The 18851-nt window shown below is 40.5% G+C and overlaps 1 protein-coding gene across 5 annotated transcripts in view; it reads right to left on the minus strand.

Moving 5' to 3' along the window:
• The window catches only part of CR1L (complement C3b/C4b receptor 1 like), a 93965-nt gene that overhangs the window by 27343 nt on the left and 47771 nt on the right, over positions 1-18851 (minus strand). For 3 of the 5 annotated variants that reach the window (XM_055108732.2, XM_055108711.2, XM_055108707.2), the window contains 5 exons: positions 16780-17178; positions 13850-14026; positions 13656-13758; positions 12255-12340; positions 9922-10021 (listed from right to left, as the gene is read on the minus strand). In XM_055108732.2, the coding sequence (XP_054964707.1) occupies positions 9922-10021; positions 12255-12340; positions 13656-13758; positions 13850-14026; positions 16780-17178 (865 nt within the window). Of the gene's footprint in view, positions 1-2976; positions 3371-9921; positions 10022-12254; positions 12341-13655; positions 13759-13849; positions 14027-16779; positions 17179-18851 lie in introns of those variants that run through there. The other 2 variants (XM_055108733.2, XM_055108721.2) reach the window with 2 other exon arrangements.

The raw sequence follows: 18851 nt of genomic DNA on the forward strand, positions 1-18851 counted from the left end.
AAAGGGGTGGTAACTTCCAGATCATTGCCATGGCATTTGCAAACTGTCACAGTGCTGATGGGAATATGAGGGCAGCTAGTGATTGTTTTCATCGCCATCTGCCTGTTGCTGCTGTTTTTTCACTTCATCCTGTCTAGGCCAGTTTCTGTTTTGGTCAGCAGGATTGTGACCAGAACACAAGCCCTGCCCATCTCCTGCCTCAATACATCCGTCTTTATATCCCTTTATCTGTTTGTCTTCCCAGCTCAGTGGTTGCACAAGGCTAACAAGGGTTGGTAGAAGAATTGTAAGCTCTTTCTCTGTCCCTATGTATCTGCCATAACACCTCCCACTCCGCTGCTAAGCCAGCTATTGTGGCATCAGTAGACAAGATGAGCCATCAAAAACACAAGCCCTTAAATAAGACAGTGTTGTTGTAAATAATAAATGAGATAATGTATACAAAGTGCTTAGGGCACAGATGACCATAAAGTCCATATAATTTTTCAATATAATTGAGAGAGATTGCAGCTGGTACTTTGCCCTGAGAATTGATTAATAGGCGAGTCCAAAATACCATTTTTCTTGGCTAATTAAGGTCTTGCTTTTCAAAATGAAGACACATATGCATAGGTGCATGCACACCCCAGATTCTTAATTTCATGCTTCTTCCCCCAAAACTTACTTTCCCACCCTCCTCAACATACATCCCTCCTCCTAAACAAATACTCATCTCCTGATCCAACAGCAATGCATGTCACTCGCAGGGCCCTTCTAGGCCTCAGTCAGACTCACCCCTGGAGCAGCTTGGTAGCTCCGGCTCCCATTTGTTCAGGGCCTGGCATTGCACACGGGGAGGGGGTCTTTTCATGACAAAGCCAGGCAGACACCTAAACTCCACAACTTCATTTAAGGAAAATAAGCTTCTGTTGTCGGATACCAATATTCCATTTTCCACATTTGGAGGTGTGCATTTGTTAGGTATAATGCACTGACGCCCAGACGCCCACTTGATCATCTTTGCTGGTGCAGTATATGGAGGGCTCACCCACGAGCTCAAACACCTTTCTCCCTCTGCTTCCAAGATTGCAGCGGTAGGTCACCACTGATCCATAGTGAAAATACTCTCTGTTGGTGCTAATGAAATATCCATTGGTGATGTTGGGGGGTAGCCCACAATGAATTCCTGGGAAAAGAGACCGCAAGTTCACCAAAACAAAACCTTGGGACAGAGTCTTGCTCTGTCGCCCAGGCTGGAGTGCAGTGGCACGATCATGGCTCACTGCAATCTCAACTTCCCAGGTCAAGCAATCCTCCCCGCTCAACCTCCCGAGTAGCTGGGATTACAGGCATGCACCACTGTATCTGGTTTATTTTTGTATTTCTGGTAGAGTTGGGGTTTGGTCATGTTGGCCATGCTGGTCTTGAACTCCTGGCCTCAAGCAATCCACCTGCCTCTGCCTTCCAAATGCTGAGATTACAGGTGTGAGCCATCGTGCCCGGCATGGTTTCTTAAAATTATACTTTATTGTAAATTATGCTAATAGCTTTTTTGAAATCCCAAATTACCGGAAGTAAATATTCACAATATCATTCCCATCTAATATTTACTAATGTACAGATATATTCTTAAAATTTTATAATATTGTGAGTTGTGCTCTTCGTAGTTAACATTACTTTGCTAAATGTGTCCATATATTATTATAGAGCATTTTTTTTCCTTTTTTTTTTTTTTTGAGACAGAGTCTCTGTTGCCCAGGCTGGAGTACAGTATCATGATCTTGGCTCACTGCAACCTTCCTTTCCTGGCCTCAAATGATTCTCCTGCTGCAGCCTCCCCAGTAGCTGGGATTACAGACATGCACTACCATGCTCAGCTAACTGCTGTATTTCTAGTAGAGATGGGGTAGCACCATGTTGGCCAGGCTGGTCTTGAACTCCTGACCTCAAGTGATCCACCTACCTTGGGCCTCCCAATGTACTGGAATTACAGGTGTGAGCCACTGTGCCTGGCCTATAGTACACATTTATATTTCTCCTGCTAAATGAGAATTTAACCATGTTATCTCACCATTATTAATTTAGTTCTCTCTATATAGAAGGCATGTGTCTTTATTCTATTGGATATTAATATAATAAAGCATACAGCATAGCATTTTTTTTGAGACAAGGTCTTGCTCTGCTGCCCAGGCTGGAGTGCAGTGGCACGATCATGGCTCATTGCAGCCTCGACCTCTCTGGCTCAAGCAACCCTCCCACCTCTCAGTCTCCCGAGTAGTTGGGACTACAGGCGTGTGCCAGTATGCCCATTTAATTTTTGTATTTTTTGTAGAGACAGGGTTTCACCATGTTGTACAGGCTGGTCTCGACCTCCTGGGCTCAAGCGATCTGCTCACCTAGGCCTCCCGAAGTGCTGGGATTACAGGTGTGAGCCACCACACCTGGCCCAGTATAACATCTTTATTAAATAATAAGAACAAAAGCTCTGGCAGAACTAATAAAGACAAAGCAAGCACAAATATACAATATTACATATAATAAATATGATACTTACAGATTCAGAAGTAATACAAATAACTGGATACTGATCTACAGCCATACCACCCTGAATGCACCCAATTTCATCTGATCTTGGAAGAACTGAATACTGTGTCCTACTCTACTGTAGGGCAGTGCCCAGCCAGTATATTGCCCTTCTACAAAGTTTGTTCCCACTTATTCTCCCACCAGATGGGTTTGAAATTGCTGATTTCCTCACACCATCACTAAACCCAGGATTATACACATTTTATATTCCTTGTTAGCTTGCAATTGCTCATTCCTCTTTGCTCCCCAAAATGTAGAAAGCTCATCTTCCAAACAACTCACAGGGAAGATGGCATGATCCTGTTTAGACAAAGAATAAGAAGGAAGAAAGAGCTGCATGGCTTGAATATCTGATATGATACTAACAGCTTGCAGAGTTGATATGGGGTTTCTTTCACTGACTTTGTATTTGTTGACTTCACCAAAGAAAATGCTCTTCAAACTGGGAGGTGTTCACCCAACAGAGGATGAAATTGGGGGCTATTTAAATTAGCTCAAGACTAGTTTAAAATAAATTACACCTTAAGATAAGAAAAAAAGCATTTCTAGGTGAAGGTGGAAGTTTAGAATGCTGTGAGCCATTTTAAGGATATGACTGGATTCTTCAAATATCAGAAGGATACCATTTCCAAGAGGGATGAGATTCATTCTTTGTAATTCTAGGAGGACAACGCTAAGATTAAATGGTGGGGTGAATGGGGAAAGAGATTTCAACTCACGTTGACAAATTGGTGGCTTCATGCTCCAATGGGCAGTATTGCCCGAGAGGATACATTCAGCAGATGAGTGACCAATGAGTCGGTGCCTAAAGGCAAAAAATGGAAAATAATTGTGCTTTCCAACCTCATCAACTTCCTGACAGCATGCATATGTGGCAAACCAGAGGGATTACAATATAGGAGAAGTCTAAGGCCTAGCCTAAACTTTACCTATTGTTCCCAGCTTTTCTACTTCTTTTTCTGCTCTCACTGTTGAAAAGAGATATTTCTGCTCTAACTTCTCCTGGTCCACTTTACTTCTTAATATCTTGACTTCATTGTGGACTGTACCTGGCACCAAAATAAAACAATTATTTTGTAGACCTGTTTGACAATTTCTTTCTTAAGTTCTGTCTTTTCCCATATTATTTCTGCCATTTTTTGTTTGCGTATTCCCTTAATATATGTGTGTGTGTGTGTGTGTGTGTGTAATACTATGCCATTTAACTTGAGGCGTGTTTTTTATAAATACAAGATTTGTTGCTTTTGATCCTGTCTAGTAGACTTGGTTTTTTGACAAGAAGATTAAACCAAATGGATTGAAATAAATTATATATTTGATTTGCTTTGTTTGTTTGTTTGTTTGTTTAGACGGAGTCTGGCTCTGTCGCTCAGGCTGGAGTGCAATGGTGCAATATCTGCTCACTGCAACCTCTGCCTCCTGAGTTCAAGCAATTCTCCTGACTCATCCTCCTGAGTGGCTGGGATTACAGGCATGCGCCAACATGCCCAGCTAATTTTTGTATTTTTAGTAGAGATGGGGTTTCACCATGTTGGCCAGACTGGTCTTGAACTCCTGATCTGAGGTGACCCTCCCACCTCGGCCTCCCAAAGTGCTGGGACTACAGGCGTGAGCCACTGTGCTCGGCCTTGTCATCATTCTTTCACTACCTTTTTCATGATTTCACGATGTCCCATGACGAGGATGAGGAGAAAGCAATGAATAAAATGACCTGACCCAAACACGATGGGGCTTATTTCCGATGACAGAGACAAATGCATTCCTTGCTATTCTTTTTCCTTCCCTCCCCTTACTATATGGAACAGATAGATTCAGCTGTTTTAGTTATTCTAATAATTTGGAAATTAAACTTAATATTTTTTCCAATTAGGAATTTAATTTTATATGTGTGCATGTATATTGTAGATATATACACTTGATACATATATTTAAACCTATTTTCTCAATTTCAGAATCAAATTCTGTATAGTCAGTCTACTCATCTTTTCTGTAAGACTAGCCTACCTTTTCCTGCTTTCTCACATTTTCTACTTCTATTGATATATTCTATGACTTCACAGAGATTATTACTAAATTATGATTACGTTGCCAGTTTTTGTGTTTATGGTTTTTGTTGTTGTTGTTTGTTTTTACCACTTTTCTATCTCATTGAGATTTCTTTTGGAATTCATCATTCTCCTTTTTAAAAATTTGCTTATTAATTGCCTGGGAAACATACTTAAATGGTACAATTTTTGTGTCTTTGCTTATTCTTTAATGTGTATCTGGAGCCTCTAGGTGTGAATATTAGCTTGGCTCAATACAAGTGCTATCTTCTACAATTTAGTGTTGTGTAGAATCAATGTGGTGCCAATAAACTTATTTCTTTTGCGGGTATTACATTTTCACATTTTATTTCTGGAATCTGAGTTTTTTTCTCTATCCTTGAAACACAGAAATTTCCCTAGTGATGGCTAGGTATGGGCTTATTTGCTTACCCTTCTGGAATTTTTTTAATACATATTTTGAATCCTAACACTGTCTTACATATGTCTTCTCTTTTTCTTTTTTTTTTAGACAAGGTCTCATTCTGTCATCCAGGACGGAGTGCAGGGGTGCCATCACAGCTCACTGAAGCCTCAGCCTCTCGGGCTGAGGTGATCCTCTCACCTCAGTCTCCTGTGTAGCTGTGACTACAGGCACATGCCACCACGCCCAGCTAATTTTTATACTTTTTTGTAGAGATGGGGTTTTGCCTTATTGCCCAAGCTGGTCTCGAGGTCCTGGGGTCAAGTGATTCTCTTGCTTCGGCCTCTCAGTGTTGGGATTACAGGTGTGAGCCACTGTGCCCACCTATCTTCTCCTTTTCATCTTTTCCCACTGCATTCAGGGAAAATTTGGTTAACTCTTCTTACCCTTTGCTTTAATTTTCTGCAATATTCAGTGTTTTATATATATATACATATATACACACACACACATACACACACACATATATATGACACATATATGAAATGAAATATATAAACACACTGACTACATATATTCATTCATGTGCAAACTTCATGGCTAGTTTCACAGAATTATTTGTACAACTGAATCTTGTTAAAAATATGAAAAGGAGAGTGTTCTGAAAGTTTTCCTGGTTTCCTGGCAGTAAATCTCTTTTGTAAAATTTCTCCTGATTTTTTAAAATTGGTCTCTTTTACATGTATTTCCTGTTGTTTGTCATAAGCTCAATGGTTTTCTGCCTCATGCCGCAGGGAGGTTCGCACTTATTCCGCAATGCAAGATGAGGAAGGAACAGTTAGGAAATTTATCAATTGTATTTTTAAAAATGCTCAAAAAAGAAAGAGGACTTTGGATTTATTCCAATTTTATTTTGTCAGATTCTAGGTCCTATGGTCTCTGAAGCCTAGGCTGGCAAATATGCTGGACACCACAAGCTTCGTTTCTGTGTTTGTTGCGGTGGCACAAACGTAGCCCCTACTCACTACCTGGCTTAGCTGTTCCCGTGAAGAGTGAGATTGAGGCAGAGCCTCCACTGTGTGCTGAGCAAGGGTGAGCACCAACAGCTGGACCATGCGCTGTGAGCACCTGACACTTGACATTTTCAAAGGGGTTCTGTTATAGGTTGAATTGTGTCTCCCCCAAATATGTTGGGAAGTCTTAACCCCCAGTCCCTGTGGATGTGATCTTATTTGGAAATACAATCTTTGCAGATGCAATCCAGTTAAGATGAGGTCATTAAGGTAGGCCCTAATCCAATATGCCTGGTGTCCTTATAAAAAGAGAAAACTTTGGACACAGACATGAACAGAGAGGAGAACAGCATATGAGGACACAGACCCAGAGGGAAGATGGCCATCTGAGGACAGCAACAGAAGAAATTGGAGTTCTGCTGCCACACGCCAAGGAAGGCCTGGGGCTCCAGAAGCTGGAAGACGCAATGAAGGATCCTACCCTACAGGATTCAGAGGGAGCATGGTCTTCCCAACACCTTGATTTTGGACTTCCAGTCTCTAGAACAGAACTCCAAAAACTTCTGTTGTATTAAGCCACCCATTTTGTGTTACAGACATTCCTCAAAGATATTGCAGGTTCAGTTCCAGAACACCACAATAAAACAAATATCACAACAAACCAAGTCATATGAATTTTTTGATTTTTCAGTGAGTCTAAAAGTTGTGTTTGTACTATACTATAGTCTATTAAGTGTGAAATAGAATTATGTGAAAAAAGGTCATACTTTAAAAAATGGTTGATTGATAAAAAATGCTAAAGATTATCTGACCTTCAATAAGTCATAATCTTTTTGCTGGTGGTGGGTCTTGCCTCAAGGTTGATGGCTGCTGACTGATCAGGGTGGTGGTTGCTGAAAGCTGGGGTGGCTGTGGCTATTTCTTAATCTAAGACAACAATAAAACTGGCCACATTGACTCTTCCTTTCACAAAAGATTTTGTTGTAGCATGTAATGCTGTTTGATAACACTTTACCCTCTGAACTGCTTTCAAAATTGGAGTCAATCCTCCCAGATACTGCTGCTGCTTTATCAACTTAGTTTATGTAATATTCTAAATTTGTGGTCATTTTAACAATGCTCATGGCATCTTCACCAGGAAGAGACTCCACCTCAAAAATCTACTTTCTCTGCTCATCCATAAGAAGTAACTCCTCTTCTGTTCAAGTTTGATCATGATATTGTAGCAATACAGTCACATCTTTAGGCTCTGCTTCTAATTGTAGTGTTCTTGCTACTTCTGTCACATCTGCAATTATTTCCTCCGCTGAAGTCTTGAACCTCTCAAAGTCATCCATGAGGGTCGGAATCAACTTCTACCAAACTCCTGTTAATGTTGATATTTTAACCTCTTCCCATGAATCATGAGTGTTCTTAACAGTATGTAGAATGATTACTTCTTTCCTGCAGTTTTCAACTTACTTTGTTCAGATCCATCAGAGGAATTACTGTCTGTGGGAACTATAGCCTTACAAAATGTATTTTTTTTTCCTTTTCTTTTCTTTTTCTTTTTCTTTTTTTGAGTCGAAGTCTCCCTCTATTGCCCAACCTGGAGTGCGGTGGCGCAATCTCAGCTCACTGGAACTTTCACCTCCTGGGTTCAGGTGATTCTCCTGCCTCAGCCTCCCGAGTAGTTGGGACTACAGGCACATTCTGCCATGCTGGCTAATTTTTGTATTTTTAATAGAGACGGGGTTTCACTATGTTGGCCAGGCTGGTCTTGAATTCCTGACCTCATGATCCGCCCACCTTGGTGTCCCAATATGCTGGGATTACACCATGCCTGGCACAAAATATATTTCTTAAATACTAAAACTTCAAAGTCAAAATTACTGCTCAGCCATGGGCTGCAGAATGGCTGCTGTTGTCAGCAGGCAGGAAAACTACATGCATCTCCTTGTCCATCTCCATCAGAGCTCTTGCCTGATTAGATACAAAGTCAATGAGCTGTATGCAACATTTTGAAAGGAATCTGTTTTTCTGAGCACTATATCTCAACAGTGAGCTTAAAATATTCAGTAAACCATGCTGCAAACATACCTCTGTCATCAGACTTTGTTGTTCCATTTATAGACACAGGCAAGGTACATTTATCATAATTCTTAAGGGCCCTAGGACTTTTAGAATGGTCAGTGAGCATTGGCTTCAACTCAAACTCACCAATGGGATTAGCTCCTAAAAAGTCAGCCTATCCTTTGAAGCTTTGAACCCAGGCATTGGCTTCTCCTCTCTAGCTATGAAGGTCCAATAGATGGCTGTTTTGTCTACATGGAGAATCTGCTATTTATTTTAACACCTTCATCAATGATCTTAGTTAGATCATCAGGACAACTTGCTGCAGCTTCTATGTCAGCACTTGTTGCTTCACCTTGCACCTTTATGTTATGGAGATGACTTCCTTCCTTAAACCTCAGGAATCACCCAACCTGGAGTGCAGTGGCACAATCTCGGCAACTTCTGCCTCCCGGGTTCAAGTTATTCTCATGCCTCAGACTCCCGAGTAGCTGGAACTACAGGCAACCCGCCACAACGCCTGGTTAATTTTTGCATTTTCAGTAGATATGAGGTTTCACCATATTGGTCAGGCTGGTCTTGAACACCTGACCTCAGGTGATCCACCTGCCTCTGCCTCCCAAAGTGCTGGAATTACAGGCATGAGCCACAGTGCCCAGCTGCTTCCAGCTTTTTTTCTGCAGCTTCCTCACCTCTGTCAGCCTTCACAGAATTGAAGAGAGTTAGGGCCTTGCTCAGGATTAGGCTTTAGCTTAAGGAAATGTGTCTAGTTTGATCTTGTATCTAGACCACTAAAACTTCTTCCATATCAGCAATAAGGCTGTTTCACCTTCTTATCATTCATGTGTTCACTGGAATAGCACTTTAAGTTTCCTTCAAGTACTTTTGCTTTGCCTTTACAACTCGCTAGCTGTTTGGCACATGAGGCCTGACTTTTGGCCTGTCTTGGCTTTCAACATATCTTCCTCACTAAGCTTAATCATCTCCAGCTTTTGATTTAAAGTAAGAGATGCATGACTCTTCCCTTCATGTCAACACTTAAAGGCCATTGTAGGGCTATTAATTGGCCTCATTTTAGTATTATTGTGTCTCAGGGATTAGGGAGTCCTGAAGAGAGGGAGAGAGAAGGGGAATGTCTTGTCCATGGAGCAGTCAAAGCATGCACATTTCTTAAGTTTTCTGTCTTATATGGGTGCAGTTCGTAGGGACTCCAAACAATGAAAATAGTAACATCAAAGATCACTGATGACAGATCACTATCACAGACATGATAATAATGAAAACATCTGGGATATTGTGAGAATAACCAAAATGCTACACAGAGACACGAAGTCAACACACACTGTTGGATAAATGATGCCACCGACATGCTTGTCGCAGCGTTGCCACAAGCCTTCAATTTGTAAAAAGCATAACATCTGTGAAGTACAAGAAAATGAGGAAGGCCTGTACTTTTTGATGGCAGCCCTAGCAAGCGATCATGCTGTTATCATTAAGATTTGTTCTCTCACACAGCTGCTACATGCCCTTCCCTTTCTTCCAGCAATGTCTACTCTGGGTTAGGGTTGTTTGTGTGCTTTGACTACTATACTCCTAATTTTTTTTCCTTCCCATCCAGTGAACGGCATACTCTTTATGTGTGCACTGCCCTGGTTTCCAGCAAGGACACAGATTTTTCCCCTCATCTTCTCCTATCTTTGTTCATTTCAATCAGGAGTTAACACCTGTGTTCAAACCTCTCAAGAGCAGGTGGCAACAGCCTAGTTTCCTTCCTGAGATGTGGCTAGAAGGTAGTATTGCTGTGCTGGAACTCTGGATCCAAGAGATGTTGCTGCCAACTCACCCTGTAATACAAGAATAGTTGATTCTGGATCCAACATGGATGTCTGTGATCACATGCACCATGCCATTCACTGGAACTGGAGGAGTTTCACATGATTTACCTGTGGGAAAGAAAATGTTTTGGAGCCAGGTAGAGTAATCTGAACTCTCTTCAGTACGTAAGGTCTCAACCTGCATGTAGCTTCCTGAAGAAAACACGCAGTTCTGATAGTTCCACAGATTTCGCCACCTTGAGAAAACTCATCAGAGCGCCTCAGGATCTAAGCCCCACTTTCAAAAAGACCATCCCTCCAGCTCTATCTAGATCTAGATTTAGATCTGTGTAGAGACCTTGCATCCCTTATCAAAATGTAAAGGTCATTTATGGCATTATTTACTACCAATAAAGTTTTCAAAGGATTTCTTCCCACCTAGTTATTCAAACAGAATTTGTCTTCCTACACAATTTTTATTTCCTGATATAGAGTCATTTATTATTTATTTTCCCATAAGGAATGAAGATTTTCTCTACAAATATTCCTTGAAACATTCTCATGAAGTGAGCATTTCAAGCAATAATCAAAGACGACCTGCAAGAAAAACTCTTACATCCACCTATCTGAACGCTTTTGAAAAAAGGTTTCTCTTATCCCACAATTGAAAAAATTCAATAAGAAGCTTTTTCAGACATGGGAAAGATCCAATGCAAGTTTACTTACTTTACAACTTTAATGAAGTAGCAAAACATTTGAAGAAGAAAAATAACCATTTTGAAGGGTTACTCATTCATTTAGTCAATATTTATTAATTTAGCACTTATCCTGTGTCAGCCACTCATCAGGATCCTGGGGACACAATGCTGAGGAAGGAGCCTACGTTCTTGGGAAATATTTCTCAAATGTATATATGTGTGCTAATCATCTTAAATAGGTGAAAACTTTCACTGATTACTTACTGATATTGATCATCAGTCTCAGTGATAACAATAGCCCTGCCACAGTGAATTGAAACATATTCAGGCCATTATAAAAAACTCCAAATGGATTCAGATTGCTTTGCTTTTGAAAATGTCAAGGTCTGTTGATGATTTATTTTCTTTTTTTACTTTCTGGGTCAGGTTTCAAGTTGTTACTCCTTTCTAGCATCTACTGATTTGTTTATAATAGTCTCTTCCTCATTTCTAATTGGCATTTTTCATTAGAACTGGCATTTGGAAGAAGTTATTTTAACTACCAGAGTTATGAAAAATAAGAGAAAGCTTGAGTAGTCCAATCAATGAGCTTTCATGCATGATAGTAGAACAGACATTTGTCATGCTGCCTCAAGGAGCACTGGATTTCTTAGACAGCAAGAATCTCTATATAAGTTATGTTCTTCCAAAATTTTACTCTAAAAAGCACTGTAAGATGTCCAAGTACATTTCTAAGAACATAAACATTTTAGTAAAATTTCATGGTTTTCTAAAGAAACATGTTTTCCAATCATTAGAATCAAGAAATGAAGCAAAGTTCTATCTTCTATTGGGGAAATTATAAATGGGTAGACTAGGAGAAATCAGTAGTCTACGATTATTGAACATATGAGGCTCATTTTAAAAAAATGACTTATTATTTATGAATCTCTCAGCATAAATTATTTAGGTACATGTTTTGAGAATTTATGGAGTCTCAAACTGCTCACCCTGTCTAATGTTACTCCCCACTTTTCCCTTATTCTTCATTGCTTTGATCTATTATCCGTAGCATTTAATTTGCTTATTTTTTTCCTTGTCCTTCTCCCCACCTGAGTAAAAACAACATGGGGACAGGGACTTCACTCATCTTGTTCATTGCTATAACTCCAGTATCTAGATGAACAGAGGCACAAAGTATGTGATCAATAAATAATTGATTAAATAAAGGCATGTTTGATACTTGTGTATTATCAAATATATACACAAATTGTAGACTGACTGCACATTGATTGGAGAACAAAATGAAAAAGAAGGAAGGAGAGAGGGAGAGAAGAAGGGAAAAAAGAACTGAAGGAAGGAAAGAAGAGAAGAAAGAAAAGAAGTAGAGAAAGAAAGCAAATTGTTAAAGCTTCACATTATCTAATCTCTCCTGACCTAGAAGCACACGACCATAGGATTTATCGCAATAGAACATAGAATACAAAATGACAGAGACAGATCAGATGGTTCCAAAGACAGGTGATGTACACATTGATTCAGAACCAAACACTACTAAAATAAGAAATTTTCAAATCAATAATTCAGATTAGAAAATTGAAGAACCACATTAGGGGAGGTCATGGGTCAAATACTGAACAGATGAAGGGGAGAGATTGGCCTGAAATGTTACTCCTATTACTTACGTTCACACACTGGAACACTGCTATTCCAAAGGCTTTCCATTCCAGCCAAAACACAGTAACTAGCAGAGCTGCCTTTTAATTGAAATCTAAAGAAGAAAATAGGAGTGAATAGTGAGCTGTTTCAGCCAAGAGGACACTTAGTTCACAATCTAAGGCCCAGCCCCAATTTCAGGATTTTGGGGATCTGAGGCCAGCAGATGGCAGAGTTGCACAGGCTACATTATTCTGGAAAAATCACAGCCTCCAGAAGGGAGCAATATAGAGTGGCAAAATGCAGTAGCTTGGTCACATGATAGTCCTGCTTGAATTGAAAAAGGTGGTCACAAAATAGCCACCATCTCCTTGACCCAGGACCCAGGCTTGGAGTTTCACTGATTACTCATTGTCATTATTAGAAACCCAGTCTTCTAATGCAATGCCTTCGTAACTCTGACCCTGGAACAGCAAGTAAAACAGCTCCCAGTTTGGAGTGGTAAAGTGGGAAATAGCTGGCGAGAGAACAGAGATTGTCCTTTCATCTCCACATCTGTGATGGCGTGAAGAAGGCTCAAAAGGGCAATTTGGGCTGCTGAAGAGTAAGCGTGAATATTCTAGGGGAAAAAGGAAAGAAGAGAGGACATAATTTTTGTACGCAATTGTTGAAAATTCTCAATGTCTGTTGGGCCCCGATGCCCTCCTAACTCTTACTGGGTGCTGGCTTTTGGAGCCTGCCAAGATTCTGTGTTACATTTTGGGATCAGGTGCTTTGTTGCCCATGCTGGTCAGCTCCCGTGTAGAGATGTGCACGCTGGGAAGAGCACTAGATGGACATAAACAAGGTAATGACCTTGCTGGGAATATTAACAGCAGCCATCAGGACCCCCGCTCAGAGCCCAGAGCCCATGACTAGCCAGACGATATATGACTGGATTTTTTTAAAATGCTGATTTTTACACTTTCAGTCCTATTACAAATTTCATTATTGATGGTTTAAAGAATTTACTGAAATGATTCTTAAATGATCCTAGCTCTTTAGAATAAGTTTTTTGTTACTTGCAATTTTTTCTGAGACTCTTAAATTACTCATTCTATTTGCTGTTTTGAAATTCTAAAATTTTGAAAATAGGATTTTTTAAACTTACTGTGTTTCCTATATATTAACAACAAGTAATTATACTTGTCTTTGAATTTGCCAGTTAATATATGGCCCAGTGTCCTCTTCATATCTCATGTTATTAGTTCCATATGTGTCTTTCCTTTCTTCCTATATATACTTTCAAAAGTTCATCTCTCTGATTGTGTGTGTGTGTGTGTGTCTGTCTGTCTGTCTGTCTTTTTTTAAGCCACATCAAATCTCCCCTTTTTGGACTAATTCCTAACCCCAATTTCAATGTCCAGCAGGTCAGGCAAGCTCATACTCACCCTTCATCACAAACAAAATCCACTTTTGCTCCAAGCTGGAGATTAAGTGGAAATAGCACACGGCCATTAGGAAGTTGGCCCAGGAAGTCATCACAGGATTTCACTGGAAAAAAAGAAAAACGAACAGAAATAACTGGCATGTGGAGAATAAAGACGCAAGCTAAAAATACCTAGCCAGATAAGAGTCTAGTCACCTTCACATCTGGGGGCTTCAGGGCTCCAGTCTCCCTGGGGTGTGCAGTGCAAATACGTAGATCCTCTGAGGTCATAGCCGGGCTCACAGCTGTAGTACACTTCCTCCCCGGGTGAAAAGTTGTCCTTGTCCCTTTGGGTACGCTCACCATGCAGGACATCTGGAGGCGGTTGACATACTGGGGAGAGGGAAACAAAGTACTGCTAATTGTGTGAAAATAACTTTTTTCTCACTGTTAAACTGGCCAAGGGAATAATAATTACAAATCTATATGTAACAAAAAAGGTAGAATAACAGCCTTATTACATTGATAACAAACTAAATACACAGGGCGAGGAAGATGTCTTGCCATCACTCATAGAACTGACACATTGCACAACTGTGACTAAAACAGAGGTATCCCCAATTCATTGTTTTTCATCTAAAGTATGCAACTAAGATTTCACAATGGACAGTTCCTTCTAGAATGCTTCCAATTACTGTTCACCCAGTACAAAATTGGGAGGGATGATGGATTTTTATATCTCCATGCTTCCTTTCTAGAAAGGCATCACCAATTTAGTCTTGCATTTTAGGCAATAAAGGAGTGCCCCTGCCCATGTCTCATCTAATAGGTCCCTCCATCACCTATCACACTGGTGCAGCAAACATACATCTATTCTCTTCTCCTTTCAAGTCTTCTCTCAGCGGCCACCTGACATAGGGGTAAAGAACTATGGGTCTCCTCCCTTCATGCTATGCAGCAAGGTGCTGCCTAGTCATTCATTTCACTCCAGTGAGAAGGTGGGCAACTGTTGAACAAAATCTAAAAGACCTACTGTCACCATAATGAGAGTGTCTATTTCACACAACATATTGTAAGGGCAGCGCTGGCTCTCTCTTAATATAGTTGATCGGAACTCAGGAAGTCAGAACACATTTAGGTCTCAACTAAATTACATAAAACTGTTATAAAATGGAAAAAATAATTTCAGTTTGTCTTTGAGCAGATCAGTTCCCTTTTCTGGACTTCAGCTTTCTCAAGCATCAAATGGGGGATTGGAATAGAAAAATGACTTCTTTAGGGAGTTTGTAAATACTCTGATGCTGTAATGTCCATTTTCAGGGCTCATCACCCAGTGTTTCCCTTGACTAATCAATGCCTGGTGATGTAATACTGAGGTGCTGTGCTGGTTAAATTTCTGTTGGCCCCCAGCCTCACACTTCTGCACTGTCTTTTGGCTGCTAGCAATGGAAACCTTAAAACTATAATCATTTGTCTTCCTTGATAGCTGGGCTCTGGTTAGGTTCTGCCAGTTGGAGGCATATATACCAAATTAAAAAGCAGGATGATGCCAGAGCCTGTTCTACTTCTAGAGGTGGCTCAGGCAATGGCAGTATAGATGACTTCAGTGAGCAGCTACAGCTTCAATTCTAGCGATGCCAATGACTTTGGCTCCAGCAATATCAGCTGCATTCTGGCAGCAGTGGTGGCTCCTGCAGCATTAGCAGCTTTCAGGGAGCTGCCTGCTCAGTGGGAGGGGCTGGCCACTTCAGCATCCCTCCAGGCTCCTGTGCTGTAGACTGGGAGCCACAGCAGCTCCCTGATCTCTGGTAACTCTGCCTTCGTCCTATTGCTAGGGAGGCTGCCTGATTTTCCTGCCCTTCTAACATCTTTGTGACCTATTAGCTGTGATATGGTTTGTCTCTGTGTCCCCACCCAAATCTCATGTCAAATTGTAATTCCCAGTGTTGGAGGAGGAGCCTAGTGGGAAGTGACTGGATCATGGGGGTGGTTTCTAATGGTTTATCACCATCACCCTAGTGCTGTATTGTGATATAGTTCTCTTGAGATCTGCTTGTTTAAAATGTGTAGCACCTCCCTAGTTGCTGTCTCCTGCCAGCCATATGAAAATATACATGCTTCCTCTTTGCCTTCCACCATGATTGTAAGTTTCCTGAGGAATCCTCAGTCATTCCTCCTGTATAGCCTGCACAACTGAGAGTTAATTAAACCTCTTTTCTTTATAAATTACCCAGTCTCAGGTAGTTCTTTATACAATGTGAGAACAGTCTAATACAGCCTGCATGAAATCCCTCCCTCCTTGAAAGTATCTAGAGGAAGTTTTGATTTCCTGACTGGATGCTGACTAGCAAAGCCAAGTCTCTGGAGTCGGGTGGACTTGCGTTTCAGTCTTCAGTCTGCAAGCTAATATCTTAGAAAGTTATCCGATTTCTCTAAGGCACATTTTCTCTGCAAAACATAGAGGCCAGGCACAGTGGCTCATGCCTATAATCTCAGCACTTTGGGAGGCCCAGGTGGGTGGATTGCTTCAGCTCAGGTGTTCGAGACAAGCCTGGGAAACATGGTGAGATTCGATCTCTATAAAAAAAATATAAAAAATTTAACCAGGCGTGGTGGCATGCACCTGTAGTCCCAGCTGCTTGGGAGGCTCAGGCAGGAGAATTGCTTGAGCCAGGGAGGTGGCGGTTGCAGTAAGCCATGATCTCACCTCTGCAGTCCAACTTGAGTGACAGATCAAGACCCTGTCTCAAGCAAAACAAAACAGACAAACCTAGAAAAACTGGGAACTACTTAATAACTTTGTTTTAAGGATTAAAATTCACATGTAGCCTGTATTATGGTGCCTGGCTGGAAGAATCACTCATTTTCCATCAGCAGTTATTATACTCAAAGGTAATTAATAGATTTGCTTTTAAGAACTCCAAAGAAACATCAAGTTCCTTGCCCAGGTTTAGCTTTGCTTCTTCATTTCAGCACATGTGCAAGTACACACACACACACCTTCTGAATTTCATGTTCACTACCTAAAAAATTTGCTCTCCCACCCTGCTCACCACACATCCCTCCCCCTCAACAAATACTAATCTCCTGATCCAACAGCAATGCATGTCACTTGCAGGGCCCTTCTAGGCTTCAGTCAGACTCACCCCTGGAGCAGCTTGGTAGCTCCGGCTCCCATTTGTTCAGGGCCTGGCAGTGCACATGGCGGGGTCCTTTCATGACAAAGCCAGGCTGACACCTAAACTCCACAACTTCATTTAAGGAAAATAAGCTTCTGTTGTCAGATACCAATATTCCATTTTCCACATTTGGAGGCGTGCATTTGTTAGGTATAATGCACTGAGGGGCCGGGCCACTCCAGATGCCCACTTGATCATCTTTGCTGGTGCAGTATATGGAGGGCTCACCCACAAGCTCAAACACCTTTTTCCCTCCGCTTCCAAGATTGCAGTGGTAGGTCACCACTGATGCATAGTGAAAATACTCTCTGCTGATGCTAGTGAAATCTCCATTGGCGATGGTGGGGGGTAGCCCACAAATAATTCCTGGGAAAAGGAAGAGCACAGTCAATTTAAATAATGAATGACAAAAATCTCATGAGTCACTAAACTGTAACTATTTTTACATTCATTATTTGCTTTTATTCTTTGCTAACACGTAGGTACATTTTTACAAAGTTGTAATTTTGGTGGGGATAATATGATATGTCCTGCCTTTCTTACTTATATGATTTCCTATAATATTTGCATGCATTTATTAACTCCATCCACATTCTTTTCATTTAAAATAGCCCTTGATTATAGTATTATAGAGTTTATACAGTGTTCTCCTACTCTTTTCATTTGCTTTCTTAATTTGCATTTTTGTTAATAACTGAGGTTAGCCTTTTTAGAAAAATAAAATATAAAAACCTTTGCCAAAAGATAAAGTATAAGGGAAGAGAGAAGACACAAATATACACAGTAGGAAAAGGCATTTAAACATTTTTATGAATATGAGAATATTTATAAAACTGTAGACTACTGGGGGTTAAATATTTTGAAAATCTAAATGATATAAATGGAAATATAAATTGCCAATATTCATTCAAAAAGATTTAGAAAGCTAGAATTACCCAACAAACATGTAAGAATAAAAAAAAAAAAGTTCTATTGAACTTTCAAGTAACAGATGCTTCCAAATGTAATTTCAATATTTCACAACACACAAGAGGTATAAAACTTATCAACTCATTTACTCAAATCTAGGTTTGATATAATAACATGATATCTGTGTAAAAGTAGTCATATATTAGTCCACAAAAACTCCTTAAATGCATGTTAAACATACAGACCAAGATATAGAAGAATAAAGCCTAGCATGTTTAAGTGAAGTCCTGCCATGAGAGGAGATAATAGACATAAACAACATTTGAAGAAGTAATAACTGAGAAATTTCCAAGACTGACGCAAGATTACAGATTCAAAAAGCTATACAGGCCTGGCGTGGTGGCTCATGCCTGTAATCTTAGCACTTTGGGTGGCCCAGGTGGGCAGATCACCTGAGGTCAGAGGTTTGAGACCAGCCTGGCCAACATGTTGAAACCCTGTCTCTACTAAAAATACAAAAATTAGCCAGGAATAGTGGCACAGGCCTGTAATCCCAGCTACCGAGGTGGCTGAGGTGGGAAGATTCCTTGAATCTGGGAGGTGGAGATTGCAGTCAGCCGAAATCGCGCCACTGCACTCCAGTTGTGCGACAAGATAAACCCAAGCAATACAAAGAAATACTTACCTAGACACAACATAGTAATATTGTAAAAAATCTATTTTAAAGTGTAATCCATAAAAGCAGCAGGAAACATAGACAATAACCTTCAAAGGAACCACAATTAGAAAAATGTTTAAAGAATGTGTTGTCAGAAGCTCTACAATACAAAAATGCCAAAGAGACTTTTTCAGGCTGAAGGAAAATAGTTTCATATAGGATTGATAGAATTGCAATAAGAAGGAAACACACCAGAAAGAGCTCATATGCGGGTATGTTTTCATTTAGGATCTTTATGATAGAGAAAACCTCTTCAGTCATTACAAGAAACACAAGATGGAAGTAAAGATTTTATTATGGGCTGGGGGTATGGCATGCCTGAAGATCACACAGAGGTTGGTCAGTGCGAGGAATGTAGAGAGAGAGAGAGAAGGGGATCCATCGGCCAATGCCTTTACTGGGGACCAGAGTA

The sequence above is a fragment of the Pan paniscus genome, chromosome 1 (assembly GCF_029289425.2).
Source record: "Pan paniscus chromosome 1, NHGRI_mPanPan1-v2.0_pri, whole genome shotgun sequence".
Classification (NCBI taxonomy): domain Eukaryota; kingdom Metazoa; phylum Chordata; class Mammalia; order Primates; family Hominidae; genus Pan; species Pan paniscus.